This window comes from Ursus maritimus, unplaced genomic scaffold (assembly GCF_017311325.1).
Source record: "Ursus maritimus isolate PB19 unplaced genomic scaffold, ASM1731132v1 scaffold_7, whole genome shotgun sequence".
Lineage (NCBI taxonomy): Eukaryota > Metazoa > Chordata > Mammalia > Carnivora > Ursidae > Ursus > Ursus maritimus.
In genome coordinates, this window is record NW_024426885.1 from 6,243,207 (window position 1) to 6,265,580 (window position 22,374).

Genomic DNA, 22,374 nt, shown 5'->3' on the forward strand with positions numbered 1-22,374 from the left:
TGAAGCTGACACACAGTCAGGCCTTTAGGAAAGCGAGCCAGCTGTAGCCACTGCCTACAACAATTCATAGCCACCCTGGACTGTATGTCGCTTTGGAAGTCCCTCCATATCAGGATAGCAGGATGAGAAAAGGGGCCGCAGCCAGGAGAGGGGGTGATGTCCCCGTGAAACGGCAACTTCAGGAGCTTGTGTCCCCGCGAAATGGCAACCAGCCCTTCTGCTCTTCTGACCCAGCTCCCGCCGGGCCCCTCCAGCTTGTGTTCACTGTTCTACAGAGTTCCACACAACATGCAAGGGGATTTGGAGCTGGGAGTTAGGAACCCACGCAGGAGTATAAGAAAATCAGCCCCCTTCTCTCCAGTGTGTCTACTGCTCTCACACATTCATTCATTCAGCAAAGGGTTTAGCATGGAGTGAAGTTGAGTTTATGGCACGGTGTGTCTACAATATCTATTTTCATATTCGAGGTCTATGGCGGTGCCTTACATTTCACAGACTGCTTCCACGTGTAATGTTTATTGGATCCCTAAAACCCTGGGCAGTCAGTGTCACTCCCATTTTACAGATTAAAAACTGAGACTCTAGGTCTCACATTCCAAGACTTTTGACTCGGGATCCATTGAGCGCTCTCACTCTTGCAGACATCCTGTTTCCAGGCCCAATTCGCTGGGAGGTCTTGAGGAATGTGAACATGATTTCTTAAGCATGTGTTCCCTGATGCAGAATTCCAGCAGAGCGAAATAATGTGAATGGCCCCTGAGGTTCGTCCTTTATAGTCGTTTAACCAGACATGGTTCTTGTTAGAGCCGAGAGCAAAGATAGCCCTGGGAGCATGGGTATAGTGCCTTATTTCTCAGCCATCCCGTCCTACACACTCTCGAGGCTGAGCGTGATGTAGCCCAGCCAGAGAAACACACGGGGCTGCAAAATCACTTTTTCCTTTGCTCGAACGCACCGCCACCGGGTTTTAGCCTCAAGCAAACATGTGGTATGTGGGGCCCGAAGTTCCGTACAGGGGAACACGACCTAGACCACGATCATGCCGAAATACGCATGTGGGCCAGTAGCTCACACAGACACATGCAGGTGCACACATGCACACACACATACGCTCCCACACACGTGCACACGCTTCCACGCGCCCACACACACTCACTTACCCTATACCCCTTCCATCTGCAGGGCTTTCTGCGGGTTTGGAAATCACTTTCCCACGGTCCCCAAGTGCCATTGCCATAGGCTCTGTTCTACTTGGGAAGGCGTCCCATCCAAGTTTGGATTTTAGGTGATAGCTTTTCTTTCAGAGAAGAGAGACCCATGAGGTCACGTGTTCACAGCAGCAAGACACAGAGGGAAGCCGTCTGGCCCGGAGTCAGGAGGCCTACGTCTTAGTCCCGGCTGTGCCACTGACCCACTCTGTGGCCATCGACAGCCACTCAGCCAGTCAGGGCCTCAGTTTCTGTATCTGCTCGGGAAGGGGGTTGCCTGAAGGAGGAAGGTTGGCCTTGGATGGCCCGAAGCTTCCTTCCAGCTAGAACACTGTGTGATTCAAATACTAAATCAAGGCCGTTTGGCACGTCGCATATGGTGTTGGGGGGGGGGTCTATAAACTTCCCGAGGAAAAGAGGCATTGAAAATAATTTTCACTCAGCATATTCCCTAATGGACTTTGTCTGCTCCCAGTCCTTTTGAATCACAAGGTTGGGCCGTTTTTGTTAGCAATTTAGCAGATAAAATTCCTTTCTTCCTAGTCCCCTGGGAGTTGGGTAACAGAATTTGTATTTTACTTCCCATATGGCGGAGGGTGGAGGGCTCCTCTTCCCGAGCTCGAGGCTTCTCATTCCCTCTCCCTCTTCCCCACCATTACATTTGATTGATAGTATTAAACAGAAGGAAAATTTATTTTACTGGAGTGGGGAAATGCATTAGGTTAAGTAATAAGTATATAAAATACATGGTTAGAGGTTTTGTAAAGGAAAAGATGTAATTTTGTGGTTATGCATGTTTGGGGCTGTTTTCTAGCTTATGTTTTGTTGGTAGAAATAGAATGTATTGGATCAGCAGAACAGGCAGCATCGACGTGCTAACGGGACAGTGTCTTGTTCAGCGACGCCTCTACGGACAAGAGTGGGATAAAAAGAGACGGTAGTTGACAGTCTGGAGGCTGTGGAAGGGGATGCTTTGGGAGTGTTTGCAAGGGGAAGTGCTGGGATCAGTGGCTGCAGTGCGCCCTGGGTGCACGACTTCCCTGTACGTAAGGAATGCCTGCTATGTCTCTCACTGGCATGGTCACCCCCACATCCAATAGTCAGTTGTTTGCAAATCCACAAGGCCTGGTGGATTCCTGCCTCTTAGCATCAGTCGATGGGAGACGACAGGGAGGCCCCAGAGCAGGCGCTGCTCCCCCTGCCTCCGCCACCACCGCAGGGGGCGAAACCTCCCAGAGAGTGGGAGGCTTCGTCTCTTCCAGTCCTCGTAATCAAATTCACAACCATGTATGGGGCACATGATGTGATGAGTACGTCTTTCTGAGTTTGAGTTTATCCATATGACTTCCTGCGTCCTAAGAATGAAATCACATTTGTGTCAGCATGTGGCACATCATACTGAAAAAATTAAAACTTCATGACGTTGGAATTGTCCCGGAGAATCTGGAATTTGGAGTTCTAGTAGTTACGCCTGGTACTCTAAGAAGTTAAGGAGTGAGCGGTGGGCTTGTTAGCTGTCTAAGACGAATTGGAAGTCGTTTTAGTGCTAGGAAGCACGTTATGCGCTCTGGCCGTGACTGAGAGAGACGGGACGGTTTCCGGACCAGCTCATGAGAGCGAAGGCCCAGCCCCGCCTCTGTTGTCAGCACTCCTTCAACCTAGTTGCTGAACTGGAAATTAATTTTATACTAATTTGTTCTCGGCTCATGCTTTAATGAGCTTTTATTTCTGGGTATTTAATTTGAATGTACGTTTTGATAAATAATCTATTAAAAAATAAATTGAGACTGAGAATAGAGGAGTTTGAAATTTCAGAGGTCAGTAATTAAGATTATTGTCACCACTTGGTTTTTCGTTGTTTAACTCAGCTGCCAATGCAACATTTCATATTTCTCTAAAATGAGGCAAATCTGTGGCGTATGATGGGTAGCAGACAGAAACCGTGATCCCGGGTGCCCTGGGCAGCCGGAACTGGTCGTCTCCTGCTCTTTCGCTTTCTGGATCCTCTCCGCTCTGATGTGCCTGCTGAGCACCCAGGACTGAAATCCCCACGCTGGGATCCCTCTGGTGCCCTGAGGCATGACGATCCAGTTACATAACCTCCTCGTAATTAGAGAATTGTCATCACAACTCCCTTAAGTACACAGGCCCACTTATCCAGAGAGAGGGGGCCATGGAGCCTTTCGAAAGTAATTTCATGTGGAAGCTAAAAAGGCAAGCTGACAGCAAGGTCTGGGTGGATATGTAATATGGCACACTGAACAGGTGTCCCCCACCACCGTCAGGACGCCTTCGTCCCACCCCTCTCCCCCCACCTCCCGCCACCGTCCCGATGCCTTCCTCCCTGAACCGCATGCTCACTGGAGAGGTCAGCCTCACCATGGCTGTGAGTGCCCTGCTCCTGCCTGGAAGCTTCCAGTCAAGCAGCACTAACCCTCGTCCCTGAACTGCCAACCCCTCCTCCATTGCCTCGCATCTCTGCACGTGCTTTCCCTCTGTGAGTGACTCCCTTCCCCTGCCTTCGCCCCTAGCCACCGCACTCCTCAACATGACTTAGGCCAAAAAAGAGCCACAGACTGTCGTTGTTTGCAGCCGATATAATCAACAACATAAAAAAAATCCGAGATAGGCTACTAAGTTTATACAAACTATAAACAAAGCTGATAAGATGATCTGATATAACTTAAAAAAAAAAAAGGTTTTCCTTTACATTAAAAATAACCATGTATAAGATGTAATAGGAAAAAAGATCCTATTTGTGGTGTCAACAAACCCACCCAATACCTAGGAATAAGCCTGATGAAAACTTTTCAATGGCAATATGAAAAAAAAAAAAAAACAAGACTAGACTGAAGGACAAAAAACTAACCTTATTAATGGAAACATACCATGTACATGAATAGAAAAATGGATCTTCATGGATTATAACACTGGATTATTTTTTTAAGATTTTATTTATTTGAGAGAGAGAGCACAAGCAGGGGGAGAGGGGCAGAGGGAAAGGGAGAAGCAGGCTCCCAGCTGAGCAGAGCACCCAACGTGGGGTTCAATCCCAGGACCCCAGGATCATAACCTGAACCGAAGGCAGATGCTTAACTGACTGAGCCACCCCGGTGCCCCTATTACAATGGATTATTAACCACGTTATTAATATACTAATAATATAATCTCAGTGGCTTATTGCAGAGCTTAAAATTTGATTCCAAAATTCACCTGGAAGAGAAGATAGGCAATAATATCCTAGAAACATCTGAAGAGAGGAACAGAACCAAAGAAAACCTGCCCTGGACAAGGTTGCCAGGACAGCCCTTTAGCAAACAGCTCTGGATCACATGCATCGGCATATGCAGGGGAATGAAACTGGACATATCCAAAAATTAATTCAAGGTAGATGAAAGGTGTGACTATAAGAGCTAAACTTGTAGAACTCCTAAAAGAAAACCCAGGTGGAAATCTTCAGTACCTTGAAATAATGGTTTCTTACTTACATATGGCGCCAAAAACGTAAGCACCCAAAGAGAAGAATAGACCTCCTCAAAACGATCAACTTCTGTGCTTCAAAAGAGATGCTCGAGAAAATGAAAGGACAACCCACAAAGTGGAGGAAGATATTTGCAAATCATGTATCATAGTCTACACCCGAGAGAACCAAACTCTGCAGCCACGCGGGAAGTTGTGTGCGGATGTTCAGGGGGGCACTGTTCACAATCGCCAAGAAGTGGAAACAACCCAAGTTCCCATCACCTGATGAATGGATAAACAAAATTTGGCATTTCCAGACCGCGTAATATTATTCTGCAGTAGAAAGGAATGACATTATGCTGAAAGAAGCCAGACACAAGGGGCCACGTGTTGTATGAATCCAGGGCCACGAAATGAATGAATGAGCAAATCCGTAGAGACAGGAAGTAGGTGAGGGGTTGCCAGCGGCTGAGGCAGGAGGGGCGGGTCCAGGGACGTGAGGGCTAATGGGGATGAGGTTTGTCTTCGGAGTGACGAAAACGTTTTGCAGTTAGACAGTGGTGACAGCTATGCGACATTGTGAACCTGCTAGCCGTATGCTTTTAAAAGGGGAATCCTGTGGTATGTGAACTTAATCTTAATCAAAACAGAGAACTTGGAACATAAAAACTAGGAAGATCGGTAGGGGAAGAAAGGGATAAAGAAAGGGGGGGTGATCAGAAGGGGGGATGAAGCATGAGAGACTATGGACTCTGAGAAACAAACTGAGGGCCTCAGAGGGGAGGGGGGTGGGGGAATGGGATAGGCTGGTGATGGGTAGTAAGGAGGGCACGTATTGCATGGTGCACTGGGTGTTATATGCAACTAATGAATCATCGAACTTTACATCAGAAACCAGGGATGTACTGTATGGTGACTAACATAATATAATAAAAAAAAACGTTAAAAAAAAAAACAGAGAACTTGCTCTGTCTGACATCCAAATGTGTAATGGAACAATAGGAACTAAACAGTGTGGCGGTCTTGGCACGGGAATGGACAAATGGAGGTTGGTCTCAAGTGGGACAGGTGGTAGAGTACAGAGCAGCACCGCGGGCACCCCACATGTGACATGTAGCACCCCCGATCACCAGAAAAGGGAAAATGGTGGCAGGGAACAACTGGGTCTCCATTTGTGGGGAACTGATTCTAACATCACACCCCTCAAAGAATAAATTTCAGGTAGATTAAAGGGCTAAGTATATGACTATGGAAATAGAGGAAAATCAAAAAGGACATACATGTGACCTTGAGGAAAGCCACAGTACATAAAATTCATAAAAAGATGGAAAATATGACTTTATAAGAATTGGAAACTGTACAACCAAAGATATTATAAGTAAGTTAAAAAAATCATTTCTCACATAGTAGGCAAAGTATTGATACCTTGAATTTTTGGAGAACTCCTAGAATCGGTAAGAAAAGTCAAACTAACAAGTGTCCAGCACTCTCATCTCCCTCCTTGAGTTGCCTTTCGGATGGTCCCAGAAGTCTGTCCTCTCCTTGGTGGCAGAAAACCTGGACTCCTTTATCGAGGTGTCACTGGATGTCATTGGCCACTCAGTCCCATCCAGCCCTCTTTCTTAGCAAAGTCAAGGTGGTCTTGGGATTTCAGTTTCGTTGGGCACAACAGCTGCACACAAGCCCTGCCCCGGGAAGAGTGAATTAAAGCACCATGAGTAAGGGAGCCGTGTGCTGCCGCAGACACAGCGTGGACGGGCTGAAGCCCAACACCCCCGACCCCGCTCCTTCCACGTGGCCTCTGCTGCAGGACCACGCGGCCGGTGTGCAGAGGCCACAGACAAGACGAGCGGAGCACGCTTAGCTTTTGTTGCCTGTCAGCCACTTAGTGGGGCGGCCACATCAGTTAGGTGGATTCTGGACAGATCTCTGTCTCAGTAAGGAAGTGTCTGTGCTGGGGTGTCTTGTTGCAAGCAGTGACCTTATTCAAGAAGGGGAATTCTGCAGGCGTCACACGGGGACTTCTGTCGTAGACCCAGAACACCTTCCTATTTTTCTTTTCCTGCTGAGAGAGACCGTCAGTCTTGATGGGGCAATTCAGGGCAGTCCCCTCCAGCTGCCGCCTCACCTGCTTTTCTGGTCCAGAAGCCATAGATTAAGGCCTCGTTTTGTTACACTTCCCAGAGTGCTCGAGTCTGCCGCACGGGCCCTCATGTGTTATGAAGGACAGTTTACAGGAGGGTACGACAGTGATGTCTGTGAGATCTGTTCTGCCGCTGGGTTTTGTCAAATACTCAGCATCAGAACTTCCCTGAAGGGTGTCAGAGAGACAAGGGTGGGACCGGGATGCAGCTTAACACCCCATTGATCATCTCTAAGTAAATCAGACCTTCCCGCCAGAGATCCTGGCCGGGTCACGCTGGGCTTAGCATTAAATATTAAGACCACTGGTTCGATAATTTATGCCAAAAGGGAATCCCGTAGCTGAAAGCAGGAGCAGGTGACTGGGGGCAGTTGGCTTATCGTGAGCGAGTGCGAAATCATATGACTGAACCGACTTTCTCCTCCTTGTAGGGTCACTGTTACTACCACGGACACGTGCAAGGGTACTCTGGTTCCACAGCCAGCCTCAGCACTTGCTCTAGCCTCAGGTAAGTGGCCCTCACAGGCCGGCTCCCATCTTGAGCACGACTGCCACCCCCTCTTCTCCCATTTGCTCTCAAGGAGCAAGAGTAAATGATGGGGCCTGAGCCTCTACCCCATGAGACAGAGAAGCCCCGCCGGACACCTCACAGGAGCACAGCGTGCCCAGGATCTTAGTTTCTCTGCTATGGCAACTCTTTCTAGAATGTTCTTGGGCCTGGTGGGTTGAGAACCATTGAACTGACTGAGTTTCTACATCCAAGGATTCTGTGACGATCTTTCACTTATGTGGCTCTTGTGCTTAATGATTCCCGGTGTTAAAAGGTAGGAGCTCAGGTATTGGCGTTCAGGCTGCTTGCTTGGTAGACACACGAAGGCCCCCCCCTCCGTAAGAGGCAGAGCAGAGCAACCAGTTGAACAGAGATCAAGGTGAGTTGAACCAGGCATGGTTTGTAGGGGCTTTTGCTACGAGGCTGCGGCATGTGTCAGGAAACAGCCCCCTTCTGTAGCTGGACGAGCCAGCCCTCCAGGCTCATCCTTCCAGATCACACTCATTCACCAGCAGTTGGCTCTCACGTGCTCCCCTCGAAAACTGGTTTGTCTGACAAACTTCCAGCTGCCTCGGCCTGGATTCATTCATTGGGTTTGTGACCCAACAGCTTGTTTCCCCCAAGTCCTGTTTTGCTTGGACCCTGGGTTCCATAGCGGGGGGACCGAGGGCCTGGGAGGGCACGCCAAGCTTGAGTGAGACCAGGGCTGCCCTCTGGGTCAGCAGGAACCCCACGCCTCTGGGAGTCCTACGTGGGACACTCTACACTCCCAACACACGGCACCACACACAGACAGGACGTGCCACACGCGCTACCACACACACACACACATGGGTCAGTCAGGCTCTGCAAGGGTGAGGGAAGGGGTGGCTACCCTGGCCCTCATCAGGGTGTGAGCAGCTGCATGAAGCCAGAAGCCCCCCTGAGCCTCAGCGGGAGATGGGCGCTCTCTCGGGCTCGTCCTGACACACAGCAGCCGGTCAACAAATACTCTTCAGTTAACAACGAATCACTGTGGCCTGCGCCTCATCGACAGCCCTGGGGAATAAGCCCCCGTGTAACCCGGCCCGCGGAGCCCGGGAAGCCCCCTCCCGGCTGTGGGGGGCACCCGGCCGGGGAAGTGCGGGCAGGTGCGCTCGGGCTGCGGGGAGCCCGTCCTGCGTGGGGCCGGCGCCCCGGGCGTGGGGCTCTCCTGCCAGCACCCACTGCTCAGGCCCTGCCGCTCTCGCTCCTGTCCCTCCTGTCCGCCCCTCTCTCCTCACTTGCGTGTCAGGGGCCCAGAGCAGAGCAGTCCATCAGCCGTGCCACCGCCCCCTCCATCTCCCACCCTGATCCGGTTCCCTGCCCCCGGACGCCCTCTATTAACGTGGAACACGCATCCTTCCAAGCTGCGGCCTGTTCTTCATGACCCAGGGCTCCTGCACAATTTACAGATGTCAAGAGAGGGCATCCTGTCTCACACTGCAATTTGCTCTTGTCTTCAGCATTGTTTTGATATCCGTCCTCCTTGGCGCATGTGGGACTGGCTCCTTCCTTTGACAAATATGCTTGAATTTGCCACATCTTATCTCTTCACAGCCTCCGTGATGTGCATTTAGGTGGTTTCCAGCTTTTCTCAATCGCAGACCGCACTGGTTGCACCAGGGGCCGCAGGCGGTCTGTGCCTCAGTGTTTAGGGCCTGGGGGCCGGAGGGGGGGGGGTCGTGGGCACAAAGAGCAGGTGCCGTGTGGAGGCAGAAGGGCCTTCACTTGTGCCAGCAACAGTCCCGCCACCTTCTTCCAAGTGCCTGTCCTAGTTCCCACGCTGGCCGTCAGAGCTGAGTGTTCTCTCTCCTCACACCCTCCCCAATCCCTGACACACCCAGTTTATTCCAGTGTTTACCACTGGAACCCAACAAAATGTACAAAAAGCTAACCCTCCCCCATTCACCCTGCTTCCACTCCACTCAGGTAAAACATGGCAGCAGCCGGGGGTGCCCCTCCCAGCTTTCTCCTCATCCTGTGCAGGCAAAGCCCCCGTGCATGTGTGTGTCTCTCTATTTTTATAAAAACAGAGTCCCATCATACACGTCACTCTACCCTGATCCTTCCGTCTCTGCAAGTCAGGAGACAGAGACTTCAGTCTCTTTGGTTCACTCCACCGAGTGTGTACGCACACGTATTTCTGCACGCTCTTGCGTTTGGACAGCGTTTTTGATATCCCATTTATAGCACGCTATTGAACTTTGAAACATCTGCTAATCTGATATGTGAGCAGAGTTATCTCGTTGCTGCTGGATTTGCCGCTCTCCTGTTGTTAGTCGTCCCTTCGGCAGATGTTCCTCGAGGCCTTCCTCGGTGCTGGCGCTGAGGGAGGTGAGGTAGGCCGTGCGGGGTCTGCAGGAAGCACATTCCTGGCCGAGGAAACAGCGTGTGCAAAGCCCCTGATACAGGAAAATGCCCGGGATTGGCAGCGCCTCAGGGCGGCCGGTGTGGCTGCGGCCAGGCGGGGAGAGGAGGCAGGGGAAGCTGAGGTCAGAGGAGGAGAAGGCCCTTGGCCTCTCCCCTCTCTCTGACGGGGTCACGGGAACTTTGTGCTGAGGTCTGACTTAACGTTCACACAGGTCACTCTGGCTGCAGGGCGGGAAACAGGCTGTAGGGAGAGGATGCCAAGGAGCAGAGCTCAGCTAGACACCTTCCCAGGAATCCTGCCGAGTGACGGGAGCCCGGCAGAAGTGGCACCTGCAGACAAGCAAGAGTCCAGAAACTTCTTTTGGGGTTTAGAGAGGCTGCTGCCTCTGGCATCTGATAAGCTCCTGACCATTGCCTTCTCCACCGAAAGTGCTCTGTGTCTGAGACTCGCTCCCCCGAGGTAGTGTGGGACACGAATACACGAAGGGACCACTCTCCTGCTACTGACTGGGTGATGACTGAGCGAGCCATGGGAGAGCGTCTCACGAGGCAGGGCCTCCCAGACACGTGCAGGCCCAACAGGCGTGCTGGGTGCTCCGGAGGAGGAGGAAGGGGAGGAGGATAGCATTTGCAAGTGATGATATGCGGAGCGAGGACGGCTGCTCCCCGTGGACCGATGTGCACGAGGGAGGGACTTGGAACAATGTAGTGTCTTCTCAAAAGGCTGTCCGCGAGCTGGGGTCAACAGGGTCAGTCAGGTTTCAGATGGGGTGAGGAGGGAAGGTCAGGGGGGAGGGTAGTTTGAGGATGGACCATGAGTGCCAGGAGCACAGTGGGAAGGTGAGAGGGATAAAGGGAGGAGTGAGAACGGGGTCATTTAGAGGATTAAGGAGCTATGTGGAGACACAGCCCCGTCTTGATGGAAAAACCAGAGCTCAGGCTCCTGGGGGAGACAGAAGTGAACAGAGATGAAGAACAGGACGGGGTCAGACCTGAGGGCATCTGGGAGGGAGGGGAGTGAGCAGTTCAAGATGGATAATCTGGGGCCAACAGCAGATTTTTCCGCCCTGGAGCACAACAGCCCAGGCAGTGAACTAGCTATGTGACAGTGGATGAGTGGCCGGACCTCTCTGAGCCCCAGTTTTCTTATGTTAAAATAGAAAGAAGTGTCCAGCTAAAGTGGTGGTATTGAAAATTAATGCCATGCCATATAGGAAAGCTGGTCCCGTGCCTGACCCTGAGTGAGCAGCCAAAGGAAGAACCATCAGACTCTTGAGACTGTCTCAAGTTCTTTGATTCTGGGGTTGGGCCAGTGGGGAGGTGCAGTACTTCTGGGCTAATTCGATGCAAAGCTGTACTCCTCCTAAGGGAAACATGGCGGATGCACGCAAGACCATGGTGGCAAAGATCATACGTGGAAATCACACCTACCCTGTGTGGCATCCAACATGCTTAAAAGTAGAGAGTTTCTAATACACACCTGGAAAAGGAAAATCCACAAATCCACACTTTATGTTGCACCTCTCCAGAGCCTAAAAGATGGACCTGTTTGTTCAAAGGCCATTTATTGAAGGCTAAGTATTTCTAGCCTCTAAGTTAACCTAAAGGTCAATGTGTGCAAATAACAGAAAAAGATAATTCGAACTGACAAAAAAAAAACAAACAAAACTTAGAGGTAGACTCATGCTGCTTAAAAGGCCAGAGATGGCTACAGGCATGGCTGGATCCAGGGTCTAACTAATGCTATCAGAGTCCATTATCTCTCCACTCTAGCCTTTACTTTCTTCTGTGTTGGTTTTATTTTCACATATGGCTTATTCTTTGTGGTGACAGAGGAGTTGTAGGCAGCCCCAGGCTTATATCCTCAGAGGGCAAGTAGAAGAATGAGGGCTCCTCTTTCAAGTTCAGCAGAGTTCCCCAAAACACATCTGATTGGCCCTGACTGGGTCATGGGCCTATCCCTGAGACAACCACAGTGGCCAGTGGTGGGCTGATGCTCTGGTTTAACTCTCTGGGTCAGGCTGGGGGTGAACAACACCCAAACCCTAGGATAGGCAGTGGGGAGGGTGAGTGCACCAAGGAAAACCAGTGAGCTTTTGCCAGAGAAAGGACAAATGAGGGCCGGGACAGGAAGAAACAAACAGTCCCCTTCCAACAATGGCTTCCATACATCTATGAAGAAGTTTTAGACCATCAAAACCGAGAACAGGCATTAACAGAAGCATCAGGATTGGTCTGGTAATTTTCAGGTGATTTTCATAGGCATATCAAACTCTTGATGGGTAGAGAAAGGGGTATCTCCACGGTATTCCTAAAAGCTCCTTTTTATAATAAGTAAAACTACAAACCAGTGACACTAATCAATTAGTTTTAAAAAATGAGGAGGGCACCTGTGTGGCTCAGTTGGTTAAGCATCTGACTTCAGCTCAGGTCATGATCCCAGGGCCCTGGTATCAAGTCCCAGATCAGGCTCCCTGCTTAGCGAGGAATCTGCTTGTCGCTCTGCCTCTCCCCTGCTCATACTCTCTCTCAATCTCTCTCTCTCTCAAAAAAAAAAAAAAAAAAAAAATGAAGAGGAAGCCTGGGTGGCTCAGTCAGTTAAGCATCTGACTCTTGGTTTTGGCTCAGGTCGTGATCCCAGGGTCGTGGGATCCAGCCCCGGGTCAGGCTCCGAGCTCAGCATGGGGTCTGCTGGAGAGTCTCTCTCCCTCTCCTTCTGCCCCTCCCGCTTGTGCTCTCCCTCCCACTAAAATGAATAAATAAATCTTTAAAAAATAAATTTAAAAAATAAAAAATGAAGAGGAACAATTGGATAGAGTATTCCCAGAGTAATATTCAAATACGGTAAATCTGCCTTCTGTGCTTGGCCACGCCCCTCGGTCACAATTCCCATCCTTCTTCCGAGGGCTGTCCACCAAAGGTGCAGGTACCTGTCCTCCCACACAGAGAGGTCAACCTCTCTGCCCAGTTTGAGCAGCATCTGCTTCTCAGCCTCTACCTCTCGTCTCCAGCACCTGGACGATGTTCCCTCCGCGGTACTTGGCATAGACCATAATCTGGCAAAGAGGAGTGCCGTGACATTACCGGTGGCTGGGGTTTCAGGAGAAGTCAGAAGAGTGGGTGCTGCATCGTCTGGTGTCGATCACCAAGAGGGGTGGGGACGATGATGGGGGACACTGAGTGTGGGTGGCGCTCCTGAGAATTTGGACTTTCCAGCTCTTTGTGCTGTTGTTACAAAAGCAGCAGACCGTGCACCCACAGAGAAATTCCGGAGTCATGGAGTCAACCTTGTGATCTTGCAAGTAGAGAATCAGACCAGGGAAAAAGCTCTCCTGGATCAACTGCCCACTGGAAGAAGAATCGATGGAGACTGGAGATAAAGGGGAAATGCAGCCATCGTGGCACCAGCCCGGTGGATTTAGAGAAAAAATAATAGGCATTAAAAATTATGTTCAGTATGGTGTGACCCAAAAACACATTCAGATCTAGGAATGTGGAGGGAAACTCAAATGTCCTAAGGGACACATTAATTAGAGCCCAGCAGATTACAGCTTTGCAGAAAAAAAGCAGAGAAGGAATGTCCTGTGCTGCTTCAAAAAGGCTGGATCAAAGATGGGGAGCAAAAAAAAAAAAAAAACCTCAGCCCTGGAAGAGAGAAGAGAGGAGGGAAGCAAGCAAGACAGCCTCTTCATCTGAAGCTTGAGGGGGGAAAGATAAGGAGAGAGAAAAGCATGAAGATCCCAGTAGAAAGCAGGATTGAAGAGGGAACAGCTTTTTAATAGAGGGGATAGAGTGCAACGTGGAAAATAGGTCATAAAAATGAGTGCAGCCGTGGAGTCTATTCTTACTTTGAAAGGACTCCAAGTCAAAGGCAAAGTTCAGGTATAAGTTAATTTTCTGCTATATCCTATGTCTCCCCAAAATGCTCAGTCCTTGTTAGCCTGTGTGTCCCCAAAATGCTCAGTCCTCGTTAGCACGGTTCCAGTGCATGATTCTCCTGCGACACGCTGGACTCTCATTTGCTCTCCCTGCTTCGTGCTTCGCGCCCCCTGCCCGTAAGTACCTAACCCACAGCATCCCCGTGGGCGTCAGGGACTCCTCCACACCGCTCTGCACAGGGACCCAGCTGAGGACAGAAGTCTGCTCCCGCCCTAGGGGTGCACCTGCTGTATTCCGTCATAGGGCAGACGTCCAGCCCTGGCACTCTCCTGCTGGAGCATTGGGACAGTGTGTCCCTGGGTCCTGATTTTGTTCATAAATGCCACCTTCCCATCCCCATTCAGCTCTCTGGCTGGAGCATGAGCTCCTTGAGGGAAGACACTGTCTCTCACCATTTCTTCTCGTTCTCTTGCTCCACCTTCTCAGCTCCTACCCGTGTCTGACACAAGTCTCGGGGGCTCACAGTTTTGGGACAAGCCACGAGTTCTCCCATCACCTGCAGGCACGGTGGTCGAAATGAGGCTTCATTTCTGAAGGAACCACCTGTGGTCTAACAGACTGAAGCCCACCGTTCACGTCCTAGACGAGGAAGCTGGTATCTAGGGCTGTAAACTAGTATGGGTCATAATACTGATTTTACTTTTAAATGGGGTTTAGGCTAGTTGAGAACAACGCATATGTGCACTCACACTTACTCATGTTTGCACCTGTGTTCTCGTACGCACACACCGTCGTACACTGTCATCCCGTCCACTTGCACACTCCCACTTGTGTGCTTACACGCACATACTAACACATGCTCAGATGCATATACACACACGTGCATGCACACATGTCCCTTGGGGTGGTGATGACACGCAGGGGCTGCCGGACTTTCTTCTTCATCATCACTACAGTCTCTGCTTCCTGAGGGTAGGCGCAGCGTTATTGCCACCGGTGTGCCGAGCACCTAACTGAGGCCCCACCATCAGGGGCCCCATCCTGATGCCGCAGCTTGGAGCCACAGACCCCCACACCAAACGACACAGTCGCCCCATCCCGAGCACAGCTTCTGTCTCTAGAGAGAGGTGTCCCCCGCATTTAGGCACGTCTGCGTGATCTCCTGTGATGCTCACCAGAGCCACGGGCAGGGACGGCTCTACCATGAGGAAGCCCCCCGCCCAATTCCAGCCGCACTGTTTTCCAGCTGTTTCCAGAACATGCCTCATGCATCTCACCCTCTTTGTCTCTGCTGTCCCTCTGCCCGGGACGGGCTTCTCTCCCCACCTCCCATTTGGCTTTAGAAGCTTCACCGAATCACATGGTGCTACCTGCAGGAAGCCCCGCCCCCAAACATTCTTCTCGGTGCAGAGCAACCCCGCCTCGCAGGTACCATCAGACGGCCCTTTCCCAGCGCGGAGCGGGTGATTTATAAAACCTGCTCACATCCCTGTGTGAGGGCCCCTGTCCTTCCTTACTCCATTGATAGTTGGCTGGCATACCTTGCTGTACAATCCCATCACTTGTCGTAAGGACCTTCTGGATGGGGAGCATTTCTGATACATTGCTTGTAGCCCCCAGAGCTCTTAGCACTGGCCTTCGATGTGGGAGATAGCACAGAATTCTTTTAAAAATTCAATTGCATAAAAGTATTCAGATGCAAGTCTATTGTTACCCCAATAAGTACATAATTATTATGTTCCTTTAAACCGTATAATATAAAGTTTGCTGCACTAAATTTTATATAATGAAATCAAATATAGCACAAAATGCAGAAATACTTCTTGCCCCATACTATTGAAAAAGAGTCCATCAACTTATTTTTCAAAGGGTGGAATTAACCAGTCTTATGGTCCATGAAATCAGAAATTACCATTATAATGAAAGTAATTATTTGCAATTTAAGGCAAAGACAACCATTGTAAAAATTTTTTAAAAAGTTCTGCTTTTATACAGCATCATTATTTTATTATTTACAACTTAACAGACAAGTTGAATTGACCCATTTGAAAAAATCGACCAGAAATCTCAGCTGTTAAAGCAACAGGAGAAAGGAATCTCAGGGGGCAGAGCAGATGGAGGGAGCCCACCCGTCTGATGCCAGGCGCTCCCCACCTTCCTGGCACCTCACAGCTTAAGTCCAGGTCGCTCACCTGGATGGATTTTTTTTTAATTTTTTTTTGTTATATTATGTTAGTCACCATACAGTACATCCCTGGTTTCTGATGTAAAGTTCGATGATTCATTAGTTGCGTATAACACCCAGTGCACCATGCAATACGTGCCCTCCTTACCACCCATCACCAGCCTATCCCATTCCCCCACCCCCCTCCCCTCCGAAGCCCTCAGTTTGTTTCTCAGAGCCCATAGTCTCTCATGCTTCATTCCCCCTTCTGATCACCCCCCTTTCTTCCCCTACCGATCTTCCTAGTTCTTATGTTCCATAGATGAGAGAAACCATATGATAATCGTCTTTCTCTGCTTGACTTATTTCACTTAGCATTATCTCCTCCAGTGCCGTCCATGTTGCAGCAAATGTTGAGAACTCATTCTTTCTGATAGCTGAGTAATATTCCATTGTATATATGGACCACAACTTCTTAATCCAGTCATCTGTTGAAGGGCATCTTGGTTCCTTGCATGATTTAGCTATTGTGGACAATGCTGCTATGAAGATTAGGGTGCATATGGCCCTTCTCTTCACTACGTCTGTCTCTTTGGGGTAAATACCCAGTAGTGCAATGGCTGGGTCACAGGATAGCTCAATTTTTAACTTTTTAAGGCAACGCCACACTGTTTTCCAGAGTGGCTGTACCAACTTGCATTCCCACCAACAATGTAGGAGGGATCCCCTTTCTCCACATCCTCTCCAGCAATTGTTAATTGCCTTGTCAATTTTTGCCATTCTAACTGGCATAAAGTGGTATCTTAGTGTGGTTTTGATTTGAATTTCCCTGATGGCTAATGATGTTGAACATTTTTTCATGTGTCTGTTAGCCATTTGTATGTCATCATTGGAAAAGTGTCTGTTCATATCTTCTGCCCATTTTAAGATTTGTTTTATTTGTTTCTTGCGTATTGAGTTTGAGAAGTTCTTTGTAGATCTTGGATACCAGTCCTTTATCTGTAGTGTCATTTGCAAATATCTTCTCCCATTCCGTGGGCTGCCTCTTAGTTTTTTTGACTGTTTCCTTGGCTGTGCAGAAGCTTTTTATCTTGATGACGTCCCACAAGTTCATTTTATCTTTTGTTTCTCTTGCCTTTGGAGATGTGTCATGAAAAAGGTTGCTTTGGCCAATGTCGTAGAGGTTGCTGCCTATGCTCTCCTCTAGGATTTTGATGGATTCCTGTCTCACATCGAGGTCTTTCATCCATTTGGAGTTTATCTTTGTGTATGGTGTGAGAGAGTGGTCAAGTTTCATTCTTTTGCATGTAGCTGTCCAATTTTCCCAGCACCATTTATTGAAGAGACTGTCTTTTCCCCACCGGATGTTTTTTCCTGCTTTATCAAATATTAGTTGCCCAAAGAGCCGAGGGTCCATTTCTGGGCTCTCTATTCTGTTCCATTGGTCTATGTGTCTGTTTTTGTGCCAGTACCATGCTGTCTTTGTGATCACAGCTTTGTAGTACAGCTCGAAATCCGGCATTGTGATGCCCCCAGCTTTGTTTTTCCTTTTCAACAGTTCCTTGGAGATTCGGGGCTTTTTCTGTTTCCATACAAATTTAAGGACTATTTGTTCCAGTTCTTTGAAAAATGTCCTCGGTATTTTGATCGGGATAGCATTGAAAGTGTAGATTGCTCTGGGTAGCATGGATATTTTAACTATGTTAATTCTTCCGATTCATGAGCATGTAATATCTTTCCATCTTTTTATGTCTTCCTCAATGTCTTTCAAGAGTGATTTATAGTTTCTAGAGTATAGGTCCTTTACGTCTCTGGCTAAGTTAATTCCAAGGTAACGTATGGTTTTTGGTGCTATTGTAAATGGGATGGATTCCCTAATTTCTCTTTCTTCGGTCTCGTTATTCGTGTACAGAAATGCAGCTGATTTCTGAGCATTGATTTTGTATCCCACCACATTACTGAATTGCTCTATAACTTCTAATAGTTTGGGAGTGGCTTCTTTTGGGTTTTCCATATAGAGTATCATGTCATCTGCGAAGAGAGACATTTTGACTTCTTCTTTGCCGATTTGAATACCTTTGATCCCTTTTTGTCGTCTGATTGCTGTTGCAAGGACTTCTAGTACTATGTTGAATAATAGTGGCGAGAGTGGGCATCCTTGTCGTGTTCCTGATCTTAAGGGAAAGGCTTCCAGCTTTTCCCCATTGAGAATAATATTTGCAGTAGGCTTTTCATAGATGGCTTTTATGAGATTGAGAAATGTACCTTCTATTCCTACACTCTGAAGGGTTTTAATCAGGAAAGGATGCTGTATTTTGTCAAATGCTTTTTCGGCATCGATTGAGAGGATCATATGGTTCCTGAGTCTTTTCTTGTTGATATGATGTATCACGCTGATTGATTTGCGAATATTGAACCACGCTTGCATCCCAGGTATGAATCCCACTTGATCGTGATGGATAATCCTTTTAATGTACTGTTGGATTCTATTAGCAAGTATCTTGTTGAGGATTTTGGCGTCCATATTCATTAGGGAAATCGGTCTGTAATTCTCCTTTTTGAGGGGGTCTTTGCCTGGTTTGGGGATCAAGGTAATATTGGCCTCATAGAATGAGTTTGGTAGCTTTCCTTCTGTTTCTATTTTTTGAAATAGCTTTAGGAGAATAGGTATTATTTCTTCTTTGAATGTTTGGTAGAATTCCCCAGGAAAACCGTCCGGGCCTGGAGTTTTGTTATTTGGAAGGTTGTTTATCACTGACTCAATTTCTTCATAATTAATTGGCCTGTTTAAGGAATCAATTTCTTCCGGTTTCAATCTTGGTAGTTTATAGGTTTCCAGGAAGGATTCCATCTCTTCCAGATTGCTTAGTTTATTGGCATATAGCTGTTGATAAAAATTTCTAATAATCCTTCCAATTTCAATGGTGTTCGTCGTGACCTCTCCTTTTTCATTCATAATTTTAATAATCTGGGTCCTTTCTCTTTTCTTTTGGATAAGTCTTGCCAGTGGTCTGTCAATTTTATTGATTCTCTCAAAGAACCAGCTTCTAGTCCTGTTGATCTGCTCTACTGTACTTCTGGTTTCTGCTTGATTGATTTCAGCTCTAATTTTGGTCAACTGCTTCCTCGTGCGTGGATTAGGCCTGTCCCTCTGTTGCTGTTCCAGCTTCTTGAGGTGAGAATATAAAAACTGCATTTTAGATTTTTCTATTCTTTTGAGTGAGGCTTGGATGGCTATGTATTTCCCCCTTAGGACTGCCTTTGCAGTATCCCATAGGTTTTGGACTGTTGTATTTTCATTCTCATTGGTCTCCATAAATTGTTTAATTTGATTTTTGATTTCCTGGTTTATCGAGTCATTCCTGAGCAGGATGGTTCTTAGTCTCCAAGTGTTTGAGTTTCTTCCAAATTTTTCCTTGTGGTTGAGTTCCAATTTCAGAGCGTTGTGGTCTGAGAATATGCAGGGGATAATTTCAATCTTTTGGTATCGGTTGAGACCTGTTTTGTGTCCCAGAACATGGTCTATTCTTGAGAATGTTCCATGGGCATTAGAATAGAATGAGTATTCTTTGGTTCTGGGGTGTAGTGTTCTATATATATCTATGAGGTCCAACTCGTCGAGTATGGCATTCAAAGCCTTTGATTCTTTGCTTAGTTTTTGCCAGGGTGTTCTGTCTATTTCTGAGAGTGGAGTGTTGAGGTCCCCTACTATTAATGTATTTTTATTTATATGTCTCTTTATTCTGGTTAAGAGTTGGCTTGTGTATCTTGCTGCTCCCCTGTTGGGGGCATATATATTTATAATTGTCATATCCACTTGTTGAATACTTCCCTTAAGAATAATATAGTGCCCTTCTGCATCTCTAACTATAGTCTGTAGTTTAAAATCCAATTTATCTGATATGAGAATTGCTACCCCAGCTTTCTTTTGAGGTCCATTTGCGTGAAAGATGGTACTCCATCCCCTTACTCTCAGTCTGAATGCATCTTTGGGTTCGAAATGAGTCTCTTGTAGACAGCAAATGGATGGGTCATTTCTTTTTATCCAATCTGCAACCCTGTGGCGTTTTATGGGATGGTTCAAACCATTTACATTAAGACTGATTACTGAGAGATATGATTTTAATGTTGCCATGTTGCCAGTAAAGTCTTTGTTTGTATTGGCTGTGACTTTCTGTTCTGTATCACTCTTGGGGCCTTTTTACTTTTATAGAACCCCCCGTAATATCTCCTGTAGGGCTGGTTTCGTGGTTACAAAATTGGTTAGTGACTGGCGATTCTGAAATGTCTTTATTTCTCCATCAATTCTGAATGACAGCCTTGCTGGATAAAGGATCCTTGGCTGCATGTTTTTCTCTGAAAGAGCTTTAAATATGCTCCCCCAACCCTTTCTCTCATTCCAGGTCTGTGTAGACAGGTCTGACGTAATTCTGATGCTTTTGCCTTGGTACGTGAGAAATTTCTTTGCCCTGGCCGCTTTCAATACTGTATCCTTGCATCTAATATTTGCGAATTGCACTATGACGTGACGTGGCGTAGGTTTGTCGTGGTTGAGCTTGGGAGGGGTCCTCTCTGCCTCTTGGACACGAATGTTTGTTTCCCTTGCTAGATTAGGGAAGTTTTCAGCTACAATTTGTTCAAATATCTCTTCTAGACCTCTGTTTTTCTCCACCCCCTCGGGGATGCCGATGATTCTAACATTGGATCGTTTCATTGAGTCAGTAATCTCCCGTAACCTACATTCGTGGGCGTGGATTTTTTTAAGACCATCTTCTATTTTCATTTTTTCCTCTATTAACCCATCCTCCAATTCACTAACCCGTTCCTCTGCTTCTGCGACCCTGGCCGTCAGAGCCTCTAGTTTTGACTGCATTTGGCTCATAGAATTTTTAATTTCTGTCAGATTCGCTCTCATTTCTGTCCTTAGGGATTCTATATTCTCAGTAACCTTTTCGTTAATAGTTTTTTCAATTCTACTCATCATTTTGACCATCGTTACTCTGAATTCCATTTCTGATAATTTGGTTACATCCATATCCATTATTTCTGTGGCAGAGGCCACAGAATCACTGTCTTTTCTTTGCTGGGGGGGGCTTCTCCTTCTTGTCATTCTGATGAAGAGAGGTTGCGGGGTTTCCAGAGCCCAAATTATTGACTGGGTCCCAGGCCGTGCCCCTTGTTTTATAGGGATCTTAGGGATGTGGGCTTCTTCTTTAAAGATTTTATTTATTTATTTATGTGGCAGCCAACCAGCGAGAGAGGGAACAGAAGCAGGGGAGTGGGAGAGGAAGAAGCAGGCTCCCAGCGGAGGAGCCCGATGAGGGACTCCTTTCCGGAACGCCGGGATCACGTGCTGTGCCTTTTCTGAGAGTCAGAGCAGCAGCAGCCGAATCTCAGCCTCTGTCTCAGAACAGAGGGATTGCAGACCGTTCTCCACTGATGTTCTGGCCACTTTAACTCTGTTTCTGTTGGTGCTGCTCAACCCTACAGCGTCCCGGGTTGTGCGCCCCACACCCGGCGTCCCAGCCCTCATTTCCAGGGCCGGCGCGTCTCTGTCCTTTGTGTTTCTAACACTGCCAGCCACCAGCAGCCCCCGTGCGCTCCCGGAGCTCCCCGGTCTCAGTCTGGTTCCAGTGAGCACACTGTAGCTCCGTTTCAGTCTGGTGGCGCGCACTCCCGGCTCACGGTCTCAGTCTGCTCTCTCGCGGGTGCCGGTCCACGAGTCTGCCCGCTCCCCCGTGCAGGTGGCTACCGCTTCCTGGTGCCCAAACGCGGCGGCTCCCTCCCCCTTCCGTTTATCTTCCCATATCTGTGTGCGGTTTCATGGCTCCCCGCTTCGTACCTCAATACTCAGCGCTGGAGATGTTCATTTGTAGAGATCCAGATGTATCTTCCTGCGTCTCAGGCTGATTCCGTGGATGTTCAGGCTGGTCTGGTACCTATCCAACTCGACTCAGGGGACCGGCTGAAAAAGGGGTCCCCTACTCCTCCACCATCTTAACTCTGCCCCCTGGATGTGGTTTCTTCAGATCTCACAGCTCAACCTAAATGGCCTGCCGCCAAGTGGTCTAATGGGCCAGAAAGTCAGGCGCACGGAGGTGACCCTGCATTCACTTTCCTGTCTGCTGGACCGTGAGTTCCAGGCAGCGTGGCGCTGGGCTCAACCTAGAACCTGGAATGTTACAGGTGCTCAGTCAACCTCGGCGGAATCAGCATGCTCTCCCCAAGCCATCAAGTGGTCAACGACCATCTTTGCCAATCCAAGTTTTTTAGAGTTTATTTATTTATTTGAGAGAGAGAGAACAGGGGGAGGAACAGAGGGAGAGGGACAAGCAGACTCTGTGCTGAATGCAGAGCCAGATGTGGGTCTCGATCTCACAACCCTGAGATCATGACCTGAGCTGAAATCAAGAGTCAGATGCTTCACCGAATGAGCCACCCAGGCGCCCCTTGGGCAGCCCAAATTTTTAAGACATCTCTAAAGTGTAGTAGGTCATATTAAAGAAGAAATTGGCATAGAGATGAGGTAAAGTCAATTCGACCTTGAGCTCTGCATGGAAACCCTCCGCTCCCTCAG

At 48.2% G+C, this 22,374-nt stretch overlaps 1 protein-coding gene across 1 annotated transcript in view; it reads left to right on the top strand.

Annotated features, from left to right (window-relative positions):
* ADAM12 (ADAM metallopeptidase domain 12) overlaps positions 1-22,374 on the top strand; it is a 338,285-nt gene that overhangs the window by 214,265 nt on the left and 101,646 nt on the right. The window contains exon 5 of the mRNA XM_040624298.1: positions 7,245-7,321. Coding sequence (XP_040480232.1) covers positions 7,245-7,321 — 77 coding nt within the window. The remainder of the gene's footprint in view (positions 1-7,244; positions 7,322-22,374) is intronic.